We start from the raw sequence: 16,766 nt of genomic DNA, 5'->3' as shown, positions 1-16,766 counted from the left end.
CTTGTTGTCTTACATAGGCGTTGCCAACAGCAGAGCCGTATCCTGCCTGTTTACATATCTCTGTATTTGAATACATATGCTCATATCAGTTTCCTTGGCGGTTCAGTGTAGTTTTGAGCGTGTATTAGACAATCTTTTATCGAATCAGGAATTCCCAATTTTCCTAATATCTGGGAACTTTGTACGCGTTAGGGTATACATCCTTTCATGTTCTGCACTTAGGGATGCTAAACAACCATGTCAGAGAGTGTGTGTACTTTGTTGATGGGTGTGAACAGAAATAGTATGATGTAGACTACATTCTTCTACATTCTTCCGTTGAATTGTGGTGGCTTGCATTTGGAAGATGACATCGGGGACGATATAAGTGTTGTAGCGAATCGTATATAAAACTTCATACTGAACTGTTGCTCATCGTTCAGTGTCCTCACTTTGTTAGGCTACTGGCGTTGAAAGAAGTTATAGGAAGCACAATACACTACACTGATTCACAACGAAACTGTGTCGGCTGCAACATCAGCCATTGCTGGCTGCTGCATTCCACTGAGTAGACTAAGAATATCACTGAGACATCAACTTGAATTCTTGAAGGTGTTTCTGCATCCATAGCCGAATCCATATTGCCAATGACGTTCCTTGTGTAGGTGTCCTGTTGCGACATTTCCCTCTCTCTCTTTTTTTTTTTTTTTTTTCTTTACACTGCCCGTAAACGTTTGTGATTGGATATAGCACAGTGGCTAGCGCTGCTGAAGAATTGTCTCCAACAAAATGTGGCAGGCAACAGAATGTGGACACGCGACTGCAGTTAAACTGAGACCAAAGTGCCGCTTGGAAAAACAAAACAAAACTGTAATAATTCTCTACTCTTGTATTTAAATGAAATCAGTAGCTTACAAGTAAGATTTATTTTAGTAGCAACAACCATAATGGTCCTCTTCAACATGCTCATTTCCTATCACAGTTAAAACTTGTCCGAAGATTTGGTGTTTTCTGACGCCTAATTTTACGGTTAGTTACGTCACGAGTATTAGGCTGTTTTCAGCCTGTATGGTGTACGTATTAGTTCCACCAACACAGACTTCGCAGTTGCACAGCTCTTACACATCAGTGAGTTTCTAGTCACTTGAACCATCGATAAGAGATTGTCTCGTACGCAAAATTAATATCAAAGCGAATGTATTTGCTGGCGCCCTCGGTCGCATAAGATATCTCCATTCCACAAACCTACACGGAGTGAAAGGATCTCACGTCGTGACATCACCAGGTGCCCTAAAAACAATGCTCCAATTCTGTACCAGACTAGCAACCAAAATAGTAACAGTAAACATACAAAAATAGCACGACTGAGATGTCGTTGTGGCATGGTGTGACAGCAGGTAAGACGTATCATGTTGTCACAGACACGTAGCCTCAAAATTATATAGGCAGAATGAGTGGAATTGTGCGGTGGTTAACGCTCGCTTTCGGGAGGACGGAGGACTTCAGAAATGAGTTCCGTGTAGTCACTTTGAACCAGAGGTGTACTAGTTCGGGAATACATACCAGTCACAAAACGAAGCCCAAGTCCAGTAGGAGGAAAGTTGTCGTTTGTTAATGAGGCAGCTTCAAACAAATCGGTAGGTGTCTCTCAATGAAAACTATGTAAAAAGTTACTTAACACTCACACAAGAACGTCGAGCATATCACGACATGTTTACAAATTTGATCAACAGTTTCCTCATCCCATAAATATTTTGAAATACGGTGAAGACTTAGTGGCTGACTAGAGTGTGGAAATGTATACTAAGGACATGATGCCATTTAGGAGTATACAAGCCTTTTAAATTTAGAGCAAACATTAATTGGCACAGGAAAAAAAATCTGACTCAGTGGATATAAAAAACCAGACTAGTGGCAGAATGCAGTGTATTGCGAAGGAATAATCGATTTCGTGTTCACTAAAATGCATTTGGTGAATTTAGAATGAACTATTTTGGTCACTTAGAATGAACTCAACGAATCCACAATGTACATCTCGAAAAAGTGACTAAAATTGGTACACCTTGGCACATATTTCGCAGCAACACACTAAGACGACGTACAGGATAAAAACATGTTGTTTAACTCTTATTCCCCCAGGCGAGTCTACTCTAGTTTCGTCAATGTAGATGTAGGAGGGAATTTCTTTCTGTGGCCCACAAGTAATCATACACAAGAGTCTGAGGAGGGTACGATTAATCGCTCAATGGAATGCAGGTGCAAAAAGAGAAACAATAAAACTAGCATACTCTGGTATCCTGTTACAACGAAACTTTTTTAGGCATAATGCATTTTTACTATGGTGAAGAAGGTGCTATGCTATAGCAACGAAAAGTACCAGCAAGTAATTTGACTGGAGAGGTAACCTACATGACGTGGTCAGCTAATTTTGCAGAACGCTAGGGGAGAGGAGATATTTAGGGTAATCCTACGGCAGAACACTTTATATTGACTCCATGTTAGCCATTCTAACCTCTCCTAGAATATCACTAAATACTCTTGTTATGATTACAAGTGACAGCGACTGTTGTAGTTAAAATTGTTGAGTAAATGACCAACGCCTGTCGAGCTTCCACAACACATGTGAAACACACAGGACCTAGATGTGCTACCATCTCTTCACCAGGCAGTAATGAAGTGCATTAAAGCAACCCACTAAAAGTCCACCTGTTAATGTTGCATTTGTTTGAAAATAAAACTAACAACTACCAATGCGAGTCTAAGATTATCGTTCATTCATGCACATGCCGGTGCTTTCATTTCACACATATCAAAAAAAGTTTTGCATCACCTTGGTTCCCAGCACTCCTGAAGGGAGACGTTGACTGTGGATATTGTATCACAGACTCAGTCCCTTTGACTGTTCAGAGATGTTACTAAACCCGCCAAAAGATGTAAACAACTGTGCATGAGCTGCGCCTATTAGACGGAGGGGGTCTGACAGCCGATCAGTTCCAGTCATTCCAACAGGAAGGAGGTACACGGCTCATGTTGTCTGCATTTCAACCATGCCTAGATGGTCAATACCGCGGTTCGATCGCGTTCGTATTGTTACTTGGTGCTAGGAAGGGCTCTCAACAACGGAAGTGTCTAGGCATCTCGGACTGAATGAAAGCGATGTTGTTCGGACATGGAGATACAGAGAGACAGGAACTGTCGATGACATGCCTCGCTGAAGCCGCCCAAGGGCTACTACTGCAGTGGATGACCGCTACGTACGGATTATGGTTCAAAATGGTTCAAATGGCTCTGAGCGCTTTTTCGAGAATGTGCATAGTGAATTCGTTTAGTTCATTCTAAGTGCCCAAAATAATTGATTCTAAATTCACCAAATACATTTTAGTGAACACTAAGTCGATTATTCATATTATGTTAGTCTGAAAAGTACATGTCTGAAAGAATAAGCTTTCCTTTCATACTAAGCTTCCTTCGCAATACATTGCATTCTGCCAAGAGTCTGGTTTTTTTACATCCACTGAGTCAGATTTTTTTCCTATGCCAATTAATGTTTGCTCTAAATTTAGAAGGCTTGTATACTCCTAAATGGCCTCATGTCCTTACTATACATTTCCACACGCCTGTCAGCCATTAAGTCTTCGCCGTCTTTCAAAATATTTATGGGATGAGGAAACTGTTGGTCAAATTTATAAACATGTCGTGATATGCTCGACGTTCCTGTGTGAGTGTTAAGTAACTTTTTAGTAACTTTTTACATAGTTTTCATTGTGAGACACCTACCGATGTGTCAAGCTGCCTCAAAAACAAATGACAACTTTTCTCCTACTGGACTGGGTTCAAAATGGTTCAAGTGGCTCTGAGCACTATGGGACTTGACTTCTAAGGTCATCAGTCCCCTAGAACTTAGAAATACTAAGGACATCACACACATCCATGCCCGAGGAAGGATTCGAACCTGCGACCGTAGTGGTCACGCGGTTCCAGACTGTAGCGCCTAGAACCGCTCGGCCACCTCGGCCGGCTACGGATTATGGCTCGGAGGAAGCCTGACAGCAACGCCACCATGTTTAATAATGCTTTTCGTGCAGCCACAGGACGTCGTGTTACGACTCAAACTGTGAGCAATTGGGTGCATGATCCGCAACTTCAGTCCCGACGTCCATGGCGAGGCCATCTTTGTACCCACGACACCATGCAGCGCGGTACAGATGGGCCCAACAGCATGCCGAATGGACCACTCAGGATTGGGATCAATGAGTCTCACGTATGCCTTCAACCAGCCAAGCATCGGAGACGTGTTTGGAGGCAAACCGGTCAGGCTGACCGCCTTAGGCACACTGTCCAACGATTGCAGCAAGGTGGAGGTTCCCTACTGTTTTAGAGTGGCATTATGTGGGGCCAGCGTACGCCTCTGGTGGTCATGGAACGTGGCGTAACGGCTGTACGATACGTGAGCACCGACGCTCTAAAAGAATACGGAGAGGTCCTCTTTCTGCACTGGGGCTGAAGAATATTATCAGTAAGTTCGAATGAACCGGCTATTTGGAAATTGCTCCTGGGAGACGCCGACCAGGAATTACACCACAATTTTCTGAAGACGTTAGTATTACCATGGCTGAGAATGGTGTATGCAATGTGCGACCTTCACGCAGTCCATGCGCTGTCACGACAGCTGAACGTTCCATGGTGCACCGTTCGAAAAGTGATGCGAATAATTGTAAAATGGCATTACACCAATCTCTAGCGCGGTTCCGGGCTGTTGCGAATGCTAATGGTCGTCACATTGAGCAATGTGTGAAACCTGGAACGTAAACATGATACGCAGTTAACAAATGTTATCCTCTCATGTCGAAATTAAACTGTTTCGTTTAATGCTTTATTGATTATTTCTCTTCCGCATGTTCTTACAAATGTTTCCACAAAGTTTCATTGTCCTAGGATCACTCCTTTTTCATGGGTGGCCCTTCCAAGTAGTGAAAGTTTAATTATAGCCACTCTGTATACAAGGACGCAGGATGTCCATGGCATACCGGTGCGGCGTCAGAGTTCCCTCAGTCGCTACCACTCATGACATTAATTCATAAGCACTGGCTGCCCACACAAAGACGCAGGGAATAATACCGCTGGGCATCTCCAAAACATTTGCAGAGTGAGTTCTTTCCGCAGGTAGCCGCCAAAGTCGCCGACGGAGGTTGTCCGGGATAGAGCAGAACCCCGATTCGTCATTGAACACAATGCGGCGCCATTCATCAAACAGCCCATGGCACCACTCCTAAGCCAGCCTGTGGTTTAGTGGTATAACAGACGACAGGATGTATCAGTGCAAGGAGCAGAATAAGGTGAAAAGAAGTTAAAACATGCTGTGCCACAGTGATCCGTAATAGGGCCCCTGTTGTTCTTAATTTGCGTTTAGTTACATAGGATCCACTGGGCACTGGGCACGCCGACCAGGAATTACACCACAGTTTGCTGAAGACGTTAGTATTACCATGGAATGTGCGACCTTCACGCAGTCCATGCGCTGTCACGACAGCTGAACGTTCCATGGTGCACCGTTCGAAAAGTGATGCGAATAATTGTAAAATGGCATTACACCAATCTCTAGCGCGGTTCCGGGCTGTTGCGAATGCTAATGGTCGTCACATTGAGCAATGTGTGAAACCTGGCACCGGTATGCCATGGACATCCTGCGTCCTTGTATACAGAGTGGCTATAATTAAACTTTCACTACTTGGAAGGGCCACCCATGAAAAAGGAGTGATCCTAGGACAATGAAACTTTGTGGAAACATTTGTAAGAACATGCGGAAGAGAAATAATCAATAAAGCATTAAACGAAACAGTTTAATTTCGACATGAGAGGATAAGATTTGTTAACTGCGTATCAGTTTGCAGGTGACACAACATTGCTGTCAAAAGTGGAGAGCGCACTTCAAGCTAATCGACTAGCAGGAATACTGCTCAGTGAGATCAAGGCCTTCCGAACAAGATGAAAATTAATGAAGACAAAACACAGGATCATATGCAGCTTAAGTGAGACTGGAGCACTGGGTGACATAGAAGGTATTGAGCGTTTGGCGTTTTCATTGAGACCAAGGTAACCCGGCAACAACGCATTAAACATGTGTGTTTCAAATTCTCGCGGGTCCTATACTCCTTGAGAAAAGTAGAAAGAGTTATACTACACCGGTATTTATCAACAGTGTACTATGCAATGTACCACAGTCAGTCAGCTAAGGGCTGTTACTGTGTGGCCATTCCGCAGGCCGCAAGAATATGCTTTTATTACAAAAGTAAGCAATTAGGATCGTTACTTGAAGCAAAAAGACTGGCCATTGCAAAGCAATTTTTTCCAGACTAGGAGTTCTACTGTTTTCATTCAACCTATCTTCAACTGTTTTGTACATAAAAAGACAAATCATGAGACCTACAGAGAGAGATATGAAGTTCAATGCAGCACTCACTACAAAGACAATATTGACAGGCCAAGGTGTCGATTAACTACGACGCAGAACAGCTTCCCAGTGGTGGCCGTAAAATTATTTAATGCTCTACCTAGTGGTATTCAATCATTATCAATCGAAAAATTTAGGACTACTATTTTGTGTACACTGAAATAGAAGAATACTTCTCTGACAGTAATACAGTGTCCGCCTGAACTGCAACTCATTGCTAGTGAAACCAGAAACAACTCTGTTATTTTACTAGTCTGTGTTCTAATACTGTGTGTCTTATTATTATAATGTCTATTGTAATCCAATTGTTAGACTGATGTTTTATAGTACCCAATTTAGACTCATAGTTTAAATAGCAGTTTTTTATTAATTTTAATGTAGTAATAATGTTCTAAATTTGACGCTGTCTGTCCAGCCATAGTTGGTGAATGACAAAGAACTGTTAATTAAGGTACTAAAGTAATATTAACTGCAGCCTACGAACGTGACTGTCACTCCTTAGTCGAGCTGGGTGCTCCTAGCCTCCAATCGAAGTTGCAGGATGACATAGTGGATTTCGGATCACAGGTGCTCATGTGATGGAGTTACGATGTCCTTGATGTACATCCAGCATCAGGTAGCTGTCACATCCGAATGGCCTACAAATCTGGATGTTGTATGATTCGACCAGCCAGCCATATGGAGACCCACAGTGGGTCCACTTTAAAACTCGGTCAGTGCTGATAAAGCGGTCTCATATGAGTACACAGCGTCACCTTGTTCTTCATAGTGATCACTCAACATCCGACGCTGTTGTATACCCTACCAGGACTGGCAAAAATACAAAACACGAACAACACTAACGCACTCTGGTGGCCGTTCTGCCTGTCAAGGAGAGTTGCAGCTACAATAATTCACATACGCGCCGGTGGTGTGTACGTATACGAAGTTACAATGACATCTGACCATGTCTTCTGGGTGCTTCACTTTTTCTGTACATTGGTGCAGTGTTGGAACTTGTTTGTTTATATTTATTGGTTAGAAATGGTGCAACTTTAACAAAAATATCATTACAAACAGTATTCGAAAATATAATTTCCCATATGTTGAAATTGAGACATTCACCAAGAACTTCCCTTCTTTCTCTATTTCCTTTTTCACGAATAACTGCTTTAATGTTCACTAAATAATCACATTCTTAATTCTTAATATGACAAGAACATTAATATGACGTCTAAAAAATGTGACTGGTACGAAGTGCAAAATGACTATGCAGCAATGGCTAGAGGGTAAATGTAAGGGTTTAAAAGCATATATCACTATGGGAGGGATAGACAACGCCAGCATGAAAGTTAAAGAGGGCTTTGGAGAAAAAAGAAGGAGTTGTATAAATATCAAGAGCTCAGATGCAAAACCAGTCCTAAGGAAAAAAAGGAAACTGAAAGGTGGGAGGAGTCTATAGACGTACTGTACAGGGGAGGTCAAGACAATATCATAGAAATGAGAAAGGACGTAGATGAAAATGAGATGAGTGATATGATGCTGCGAGAAGAATTTCACACAGCACTAAGAAATCTAAGTCTAAACAGGGCCCCGGGAGTAAACGACATTCCGTCGGAACTAGTGATAGCCTTAGGAGAGCCAGTCATGACAAAACTCTCCACTTGGTGTGCATGTATGAGGTAGCGGAGTACCCCCAGACTTCAAAAAGAATGAAAACTAAACTAAACTAAACTAAACTATCGGTTTAGTAAGTAATGGTTGTCAAATACTAACACGAATTCTTTATAAGAGAACTGAAAAACTAGTAGAAGCTGACCTCGGGAAATAAATAGTTTTGATTATGGAGACATGTAGTAACATGTGAGGTAATACTGACCCTACCACTTCTGTGAGAAAATAGGTTAAGGAAAAGCAAATCTACGGTTGCCTTTCTAGACGTAGAGAAAGCTTCTGATAGTGTTAAATAGAATACTCTCTTTGAAATTCTGAAGGAGCCAGGGTAAAATGCAGAGAGCGAAAGGCTGTTTACAACTTGTACACAAACCAGACGGCGGTTATAAAAGTCGAGGGTCGTGAAGGGGAAACAGTGATTGAGAAGAGAGGGAGACAGTGTTGTAGCCCCGACGTTATTCTCTCCGTACATCGAGCAAGCAGCAAAGGAAACCAAAGAAAAATTGGGAATACGAATTACAGTTCAGGGAGAAGAAATTAAAACTTTTAGATTTGCCGATCACATTGTAATTATATCAGAAGCAGCTTTTAGTCTTGGAAGATCATTTGAAGTGAAATGACAGTGTCTTCAAAGGAGGATATAAAATGAACATCAACAAAAGCATAACAAGGATAATGGAATGTAGCTGAGTTAAATTAGGTGATACTGAGGGAATCAGATTAGAAAACGATACACGTAGTCGTAGACGAGTTTTGTTGTTCGGGCAGCAAAATGATAACCGGCGAAGTTGATAAGATATAAAATGCAGACTGGAAATAGCAAGAAAAGTGTTTCTGACGAAGAGAATTTTGTTAACATCGAATATAGATTTAAGTGTTAGGAAATCTTGTCTCAAAGTATTTGTATGGAATGTACCTTTGTACGGAAGTGAAAATGTTGATTATAAACAGTCTAGGCAAGAAGAAAATAGAAGTTTTCGAAATACGGTGCAAGAAAGGAATGCTGAAGATTAGGTGCGTAGATCATGTAACTAATGAGGAGGTACGAAATACAATTTCCGAGAAAAGATATTTGTGGCACAACCTGATTGGCAGAAAGGATCGGTTGACAGGACACATTCTGAGACATCGAGGGACCGCCAATTTAGTACTGGAGGGAAGCGTCGGGTAAAAGTCGTAGAGGTTGACCAAGAGAAGAATATAGTAACCAGACTCAGAAGGATGTAAGTTGCAGTTGTTATTTGAAGATGAAGAGGTTTAGCACAGGATAGAGTAGCATGGAGAGCTTCATCAAACCTGTCTTCTGACTGGAGGCAAGAACAACAACAACAACAATAATAATAACAACAACTTGACGGAAATGTAATGTCGGATCATAGTAACTTGCACATATTCTTTTTTCAGCTAATATAACTTTCGGTATTACAGTGTTTTATAAGAGGGCAACTTCATAATTTTTAAAAAATGAGAACTAACTTATAGTGTATCACCTACATTACATTAATTAAATTTTGATTCATTCGTTCATCGTGTGGTACGGGTCCTATAGTGAATGACAACCTTCAGGAGTGTGGAACAAATCACGATTTATTTCGACAAATTAACAACAAGGTCTACATTAATGTACTCCCACTAAATTATCGTATAAATGTGTTTCGAGAAATTGAACAAATTCAGTGGCTTTCAGAGACAAAATAACGCTTTGATACAGGCTTTGTTGAAAAATTATCTGACGAGACGACCATCTGAAAGTGACGAATCGTGTCTTGGTATGAACATTTCACACTGTTGTAGTGTGTTATATGTGTTGAGTCGATGTATGTTTAGTGACAACGTGTGTGTGTGTCTGTGTGTTTACAGGAACCTGGGTAGCAACCTGCTGACGACGGTGCCTGTGGGGGCGTTTCCTGAGCTGCCGCACCTGCTTATCCTGTGAGTACTGACTTCTCCTGTCTACCCGCACAGCTCTGAGGAGCGCACTGGGGTCCGCAACGCGTTCACTATTGCCGGACAAGTTACTGTGTAAATGACAGTTCTTTCATCACGGGAGCCCATTCAGTAAACCTGGACAGCGCAATCAGTAGATTAAAAGCAAATACGATTGTAAAAAATCTGATATTGCCATTAAAGGAGAAAACCAGGTGATTACAAAAATATACTATTGGAAATATCAATGTTCCAGACTCCATTTTGTTTATAACGTTTCGGGATTATTTTTCGCGTGCTTGTACTATCATTCTGCAGGACATACTCAGGGGAGGGTGGAAGAATCGGTTATAACTTCGTGTCGATCGCAGGAGCTTTAGTGACGTATTACAAAACCAGTATAGCTGCAAGTGATTAAAAAACTGAATATAAATGCTTCACATTTAGCCCTTCAGATACTTGCTGAATTCCATAATACAATGTGTTGCAAGATAATGATTAACATCCTCTTTAGTGACCACAGTTTTTAGTACATTTAGCGAAGTTCTATAAGAATAATATATATGAAGAATTGAAGAGAAATGGGAATGGTACATGTTGCTCTCTTGGTTACTGAAAGTTAGGAAGTGAAGGAAAATAGCTTCCACTACTTTAGATAGCGAAATAGTACCTCTACCTAATAAAATATTGGCGAATGTATTTAAAACAGTGAGATTTAACTGATATCTGTCTATTTATTTATTGATCTTTGACGTTATTAGCTGCATGGTCATACAACAAAATGTAACTTAAAATGGTAAATTTAATATTTAATGAACAGAAAACGCTGTTTATGTTCCACGTAGCCATTGTAGTTTATCTAATTACGGAGGCAGGAGAGCAAATCAGATATAACTAACAATGAATTACGATAATGGATGCAAATAAAATGGAATATCGTCATTTTTATATTTTCTGTCGTTCCTTTTCACTTCTTTATTATTGTTATTATTATTATTATTGTTATTATCGTGGGCAACAGAAGAATTCCCAGGAGAATGAAACGCAGCTATAATTAACTCACTTTGTAAGAAATGATACAAAAGTGATTCTGGCAACTATAGAGGAATCTCCCTTTTGAACTGTACCTACAATATATTTTCTAAGATTTTGCGCAATAGGATCAATGAACAATTGGATAAGGAACTGGGGAAATATCAAAGACGCTTCAGACCTTGGAGCAGCTGTGCCAAACAAATAATTACTCTTAAATTAATCGTGGGTTATTACCGCAAAAGAAACAATGCTCTCTCAATTACATTTATAGATTTTAAGAAAGCGTATGATTCTGTCCATAGACCCTCACTGCTAAAAATTCGGACTCCAGCCAAAAGTAATTAAGCTGATAGAGCTTAACTTAACAAATACAAAGTAGAAAATTAACTTCAGAGGGGAACTTTCTGAATCATTCTTGGTAAAAACTGGTTTAAGGCAGGGTGATGGTCTGTCACCACATCTTTTTAATTGTGTCCTTGAATAAATAATGAGGAAATTGTACAAATACAATTCAAAGAACATTTAGATTAGAACACAAAAAGACGACATAAAGCTGAGTTGTTTACGATTTGCTGAGACCTCGCTCTTCTCGCCAACAACATTCAAGAAATAAAACAACAAATACAATCATTACAGGAAATAGTCCAGAGTATTCGACTTCAAATATATCTTTTGAAAAAACAGAAATAATGCTGACGGAACTGCGGCTGGCAAACAAAATTAAAATTGAAAAGTTTAAATACAACAACCTTTAAGAGAAACCGTCATGGCAGACTAGAATAAACAAATTGATTAAAACACATTATGTTACCAAGAACATATATAATGAAAAATGCCTCTGAATAGTCACAGAACAGAAACACTTCAAAACAGTCACATAGCCGCAAATAACATATGCTAGAGAAACTATATTTGAAACAACCAACACTGCAGCAATAGGCAGATTACTCAAAATAAAAAATACCAAAAAGACGGAGTTCGTAGAAAGCTTCAAATGAAACTATTTATAATGAAATAGAACCAGTGACAAGTACAATGAAACTGAAACAGATCTCTTTCCTAGGACATTTGATGAGAACAACAGAAAATAGAATTAGCAGGAGAATAATAGAGAATTTATGGATAGTAAGAGCGGCATTAGATGGATCGCAGAGATCAAGGAGATTACGATGGACGATTTGAACGGCAAGACAGACGCGCTCAACATACTTCAAGACAAACAAATCACACTACCAATAAAAATTACGAACAGAGAATGGGAAGGCTGATTGCGGATGAGGAGGGAAGGACATGTTCTGAAAGAATGAAAAACTATTGGGTCAGCAAAAATCAGAAGAACCTAGTTCATAATACTGATTAAAGTGGTCCAATGTAGGCCATAAAATAAATAAATAATCTAGGATATGTCCGACTGTACGATTAAATTGTTTTCACGCCATTCGAGTATGACTCTGAGCACTATGGGACTCAACTTCTGAGGTCATCAGTCCCCTAGAACTTAGAACTACTTAAACCTAACTAACCTAAGGACATCACATACATCCATGCCCGAGGCAGGATTCGAACCTGCCACCGTAGCGGTTGCGAGGTTCCACACTGGAGCGCCTAGAACCGCTCGGCCACTTTGGCCGGCGCCATTCGAGTACCCCATCCTTTTTATTTGCGAAGCATACTTAGTGCCTTGTAATACATGTTTGTCGTTTGCCTGTAATAAATGTGTTTTATTACCATTATTATATTACGTGTTCTGTTGTAGTTACGTAAGAAGCAAATTTTTGGAGAGCAAGTTTTGTAAAGTTATATTACTTTTCGGTCCCGTTTACAAATTTTGGCATCCTGTCATCACATATGTGCTCCGTGTTTTATGTACACCAGTACGTCCGATTTTTGGCATTTGCTAGTACATTTTGCCTAAGTATTTCACTTTTTTGTACTTAAAAAACTTTGGTTGGTTGTGAGTGTACACTATTTATGGTGTTGTCAACTATCGCCTTGTATTTTTCGGTCGAATTTTTTTTGCGTTATAATATCTGTCTGCATTCTCATATTTGTTTGTTTGTTGTGTAGGTGCATGCGTTATTGTGTGTGGCGGGTGAAAATCAGAACAGAGGGAGAAATTTGAGTGAAGGAAATAACTTACGTTCTAAAGTGTCTCTGCATATTACCTTTAGGTTTCATGCCTCACTAATTAGGTTACTAACTCACATCATTCCGAAAAAATTCAACACATGGTGCAGTATATTACTTCATCGACTGCATGCTAACGATTCACGCGTTCCGCACTGTATGGATTTGATTAAACAACAAAACTGAACAGGTGGAGACACGTTACTGTCTTTAGACTAGTATGATTTACCCGAGTAGCTGGGTTTCGATAGACAGGAAGTCCACCGATTGGACGATTTTAAATACGTTGAGAATCAAATGGTTTGTTCATCGTTTAGATAAATTGAGAGAAAGGTTTATAATACAAGTGAAATATCGAGACTGTCAAGAAGTTAAAGTAAATTAAATGAAAGTAATTAAGTGGGTATATTTGTGTTGAGGTGTCATTTATTAATGTGATACTTGAAATACTTAATATTTCTGGTCCGTACTTTAGAAAATGTCACAGTTTAAATTATTCCACACAGTTTTAATCAGACAAATACTAGTTAATTTTGAACTAACCGGGTGGTTCCAAGCTTGTGGAGTAGGAGAGGTTCTGGAACAAGAAGTACTATGCACTATTTAAAAAAGAAGTTCTTTGTTTTACTAAATAATCTAAGGCTGCTAATTTCAAATCACAATTACTGACATCTATTGGACTCTAGTCTTTTACTTGCAAAACTCTTTCAGCTATTTACGCAAAACCGTGCAATAAAACCAAATCTTAAAAAAATTAAATAACTTTTCAGTAGACTGGTTTGACGCCCACTGCTTCGCTCACGTAGGTTATGTGGTCTGCACAGATTTTTTTCTTTATTTTCATAAATTCAGCTTCAAAATATTTTCATAATCCGTCAGTTCCATAATAACTTTCATCCCCTGTTTCACCCACTTACAAGCTGAATTTCCTAAAACACTCAAACATTATTTTATTTCTAACCAAGAAACCAAATACGAATTTTTAAGTTGTTACGCCCGTTGCTCATGTGTAAATCTACAAACTGTGCAAAAACGAATTCTGGTAGCTAGACTTACGAAAATTGATTCGATTTCTCTACTGTAAATTAAAAAAATGCGTTTCAGCATTTCTGCAAATTAAACCCCTAAGGGGCTATGTGAAATGGGGGATCAAATTTTTTTGAGAAAAAAGTCATTATTAAAGAACTACTACTGCTAAAACTAAATACATGAAAACCTGTGTTTGACTTCACAGTTAGAAATAAAAGAATTCACGTTTCAGTGTTTTTAGAAAATCAGTCACTAAGGGTTTGAAATAGGGGATGAAGAGTGCTATGAAAATATTTCATTAGAACAGTATATGTATATCTAAATCTGTGAAAATTCGTATTTGGTTTCTTGGTTAAAAATAAAATAGTGTTTCAGTGTTTTAGGAAATTCAGCTTGTAAGAGGGTGAAATAGGGGATGAAAGTTTTTATGGAAATGACTTGATTACGAAAACATTTTGAAGCTGAATTTATGAAAATAAGTATTTGACATGTCAGATAAAAATAAAGAAAACACGTGTTGCAGTGTTTTTGGAATTTCAATCCCTAAGATGGTGAAATAAATGCTTTAATAATGAAATAATTCCGTTATAACTTACATCCGCTGTTTCACCCTTTCAGAAGTTGAATTTAGAAAAACATTGAAACACATATTTTTTATTTCTAATCGAGAAGCCAAATACAAAATATAATTGATTTTATAAAACTTTTCATCCCTTATCTCGCCTGCTTAGGGGTTGAAGCACGTAAGTTCTTATTTTTGACCAAGAAGTGAAACACCAATTTTCGTAGTTCTGTTCAAAATTGCCTTAATAGCAATATGTTTGAAAAAATCTATTTCACTCCCTTGAATTTCGAAGAGTCCCTTCTTAAACTATGTCAGCTATATCACATCAACACACGCGCACAGTTTCAGGTTTTTGTAATTCGTGATTTAAACTCTCATCCCATATTCCACCCCCATAGGCGTTTAATTGCCAAAAATACTGAAAAACGTATTTTTGTATTTCTAAACTAGATCCAAATTTTCATAAAGCCTTTCAACCCCGGTTTCGCCCCTTTAGGGATGCAGTTTTGAAAAATCCCTTTTTAAATGACATCTACATTATAAGATTAACACCATATGCAAATTTCATGTTTCTATCCATGGCGACGATCAGTCAGTGAGTGAGTCAGTGGGAGACTGCCTTTTATGTATACTAATTAAAACACCACGTTCAAAACTTCCATCGATTTTAAAATTTCTTTAGGTAAAATTTACCTTCTGAAACATAACAACTGTTAAGCACTTGCCGTACCCAAGCAAAGTGAATTAAATATTGACTGACTGACTGACAAACAAGGTTTACAATTTACTCAAAAATGCCACGTACCTAGACAAAGAACTAGACAAGTTAACTGACAAACCAACCTACAAATTGAAATATTGAAAACAAACGCAGTACCTCACTTACTTGGTGCAATTTAATGCAAGGAATTTAAGTTACCAAAAAATTACTTAACTGAAAAAGAAACTGAGAAAACTCAACTGACAAACTCAAATACGAATAAACCGCACTTCAGTTGCTTGGTGCACTACACTCTTTTAATTTATGGAGGTCTTTCCGTCTTGTTACTACATCTATGTCTGGTAACCAGTATGGCGAACTTCACACAGGTTTGCTTCAGTACCATGTTTTTAGAGCAGGATAAGTGGTTATGAAATGTAAGACCTTCACTGCGTCCATCGTCGATGGTGCTGGAATACCATTTTCGTATACATTAGCCACACTACGAGATCCATCTAAAGCTGAGCGCGTTGCACACACTAGGACTAATAATTTGTTCCCCAAGCTGTCTCCAGACGGTGCCTGCAATGGGAAGTAAACACTAACTGCTTTGTTGAAAATGCAACCCACTCGCGGAGCTGAGCTGAGCTTGCAGACACTCCGACACTACGAACTCCACTCAGCTTGGCAAGACCTAGTCGACAACATAGGAAACCACATACAGAGGCTCCTCTCTTACCAACGAGAGGAAGCACTCACTGTGCTGTCGCGCTCCCATTCTCATTGTCTGTCGCTGTCTTCTTTTTCTCTCTGTCTTCTGTCTGGCGCCACCATGCCTGCTATTTTGAAACAAGCCGCTCCAGAGTTTAATATCTGAGCCGCGATTTAACCCAAACCCGTTAGATCACCGAAGTTAAGCACTGTCTGGCTTGGCTAGCACCTGGATGTGTCACCATCCGGGTCTGCCTAGTGCTGTTGGCAAGAGGGGTGCACTCAGTACTTGTGAGGAGAGTTGAGAAGCTACTTGTTGAGAAGTAGCGGCACCGGTTACATGAAGACTGACAACGGCCAGGAGAGCTGTGTGCTGACCACATGCCCCTCCGTATCAGCATCTGGTGACGCTAAAGGACTGAGGATGACACGGCAGCCGGTTGGTAACGTTGAGCCTCCAAGGACTGTTCGGATGGTATTTGTTGCTTTTGATTTAACGCGAGAGATTGGACCCCGAGCAAAGCTGAAGAAAGGTCGACCGCGCGACGGCTCGATTTCCTTTTATTAACTTTGTATTATATGAAGTGTGG

The 16,766-nt window shown here is 39.7% G+C and overlaps 1 protein-coding gene across 1 annotated transcript in view; it reads left to right on the top strand.

The window, feature by feature from the left end:
* Positions 1-16,766, top strand: part of LOC126413132 (lutropin-choriogonadotropic hormone receptor-like) — a 932,298-nt gene that overhangs the window by 411,059 nt on the left and 504,473 nt on the right. The window contains exon 4 of the mRNA XM_050083024.1: positions 9,944-10,015. Within this exon, the coding sequence (XP_049938981.1) occupies positions 9,944-10,015 (72 nt within the window). The remainder of the gene's footprint in view (positions 1-9,943; positions 10,016-16,766) is intronic.

This window comes from Schistocerca serialis, chromosome 7, assembly GCF_023864345.2.
Source record: "Schistocerca serialis cubense isolate TAMUIC-IGC-003099 chromosome 7, iqSchSeri2.2, whole genome shotgun sequence".
Classification (NCBI taxonomy): domain Eukaryota; kingdom Metazoa; phylum Arthropoda; class Insecta; order Orthoptera; family Acrididae; genus Schistocerca; species Schistocerca serialis.
Note: the sequence above shows the minus strand (reverse complement) of the source record. Positions and strands in the feature narration are given on the sequence as shown.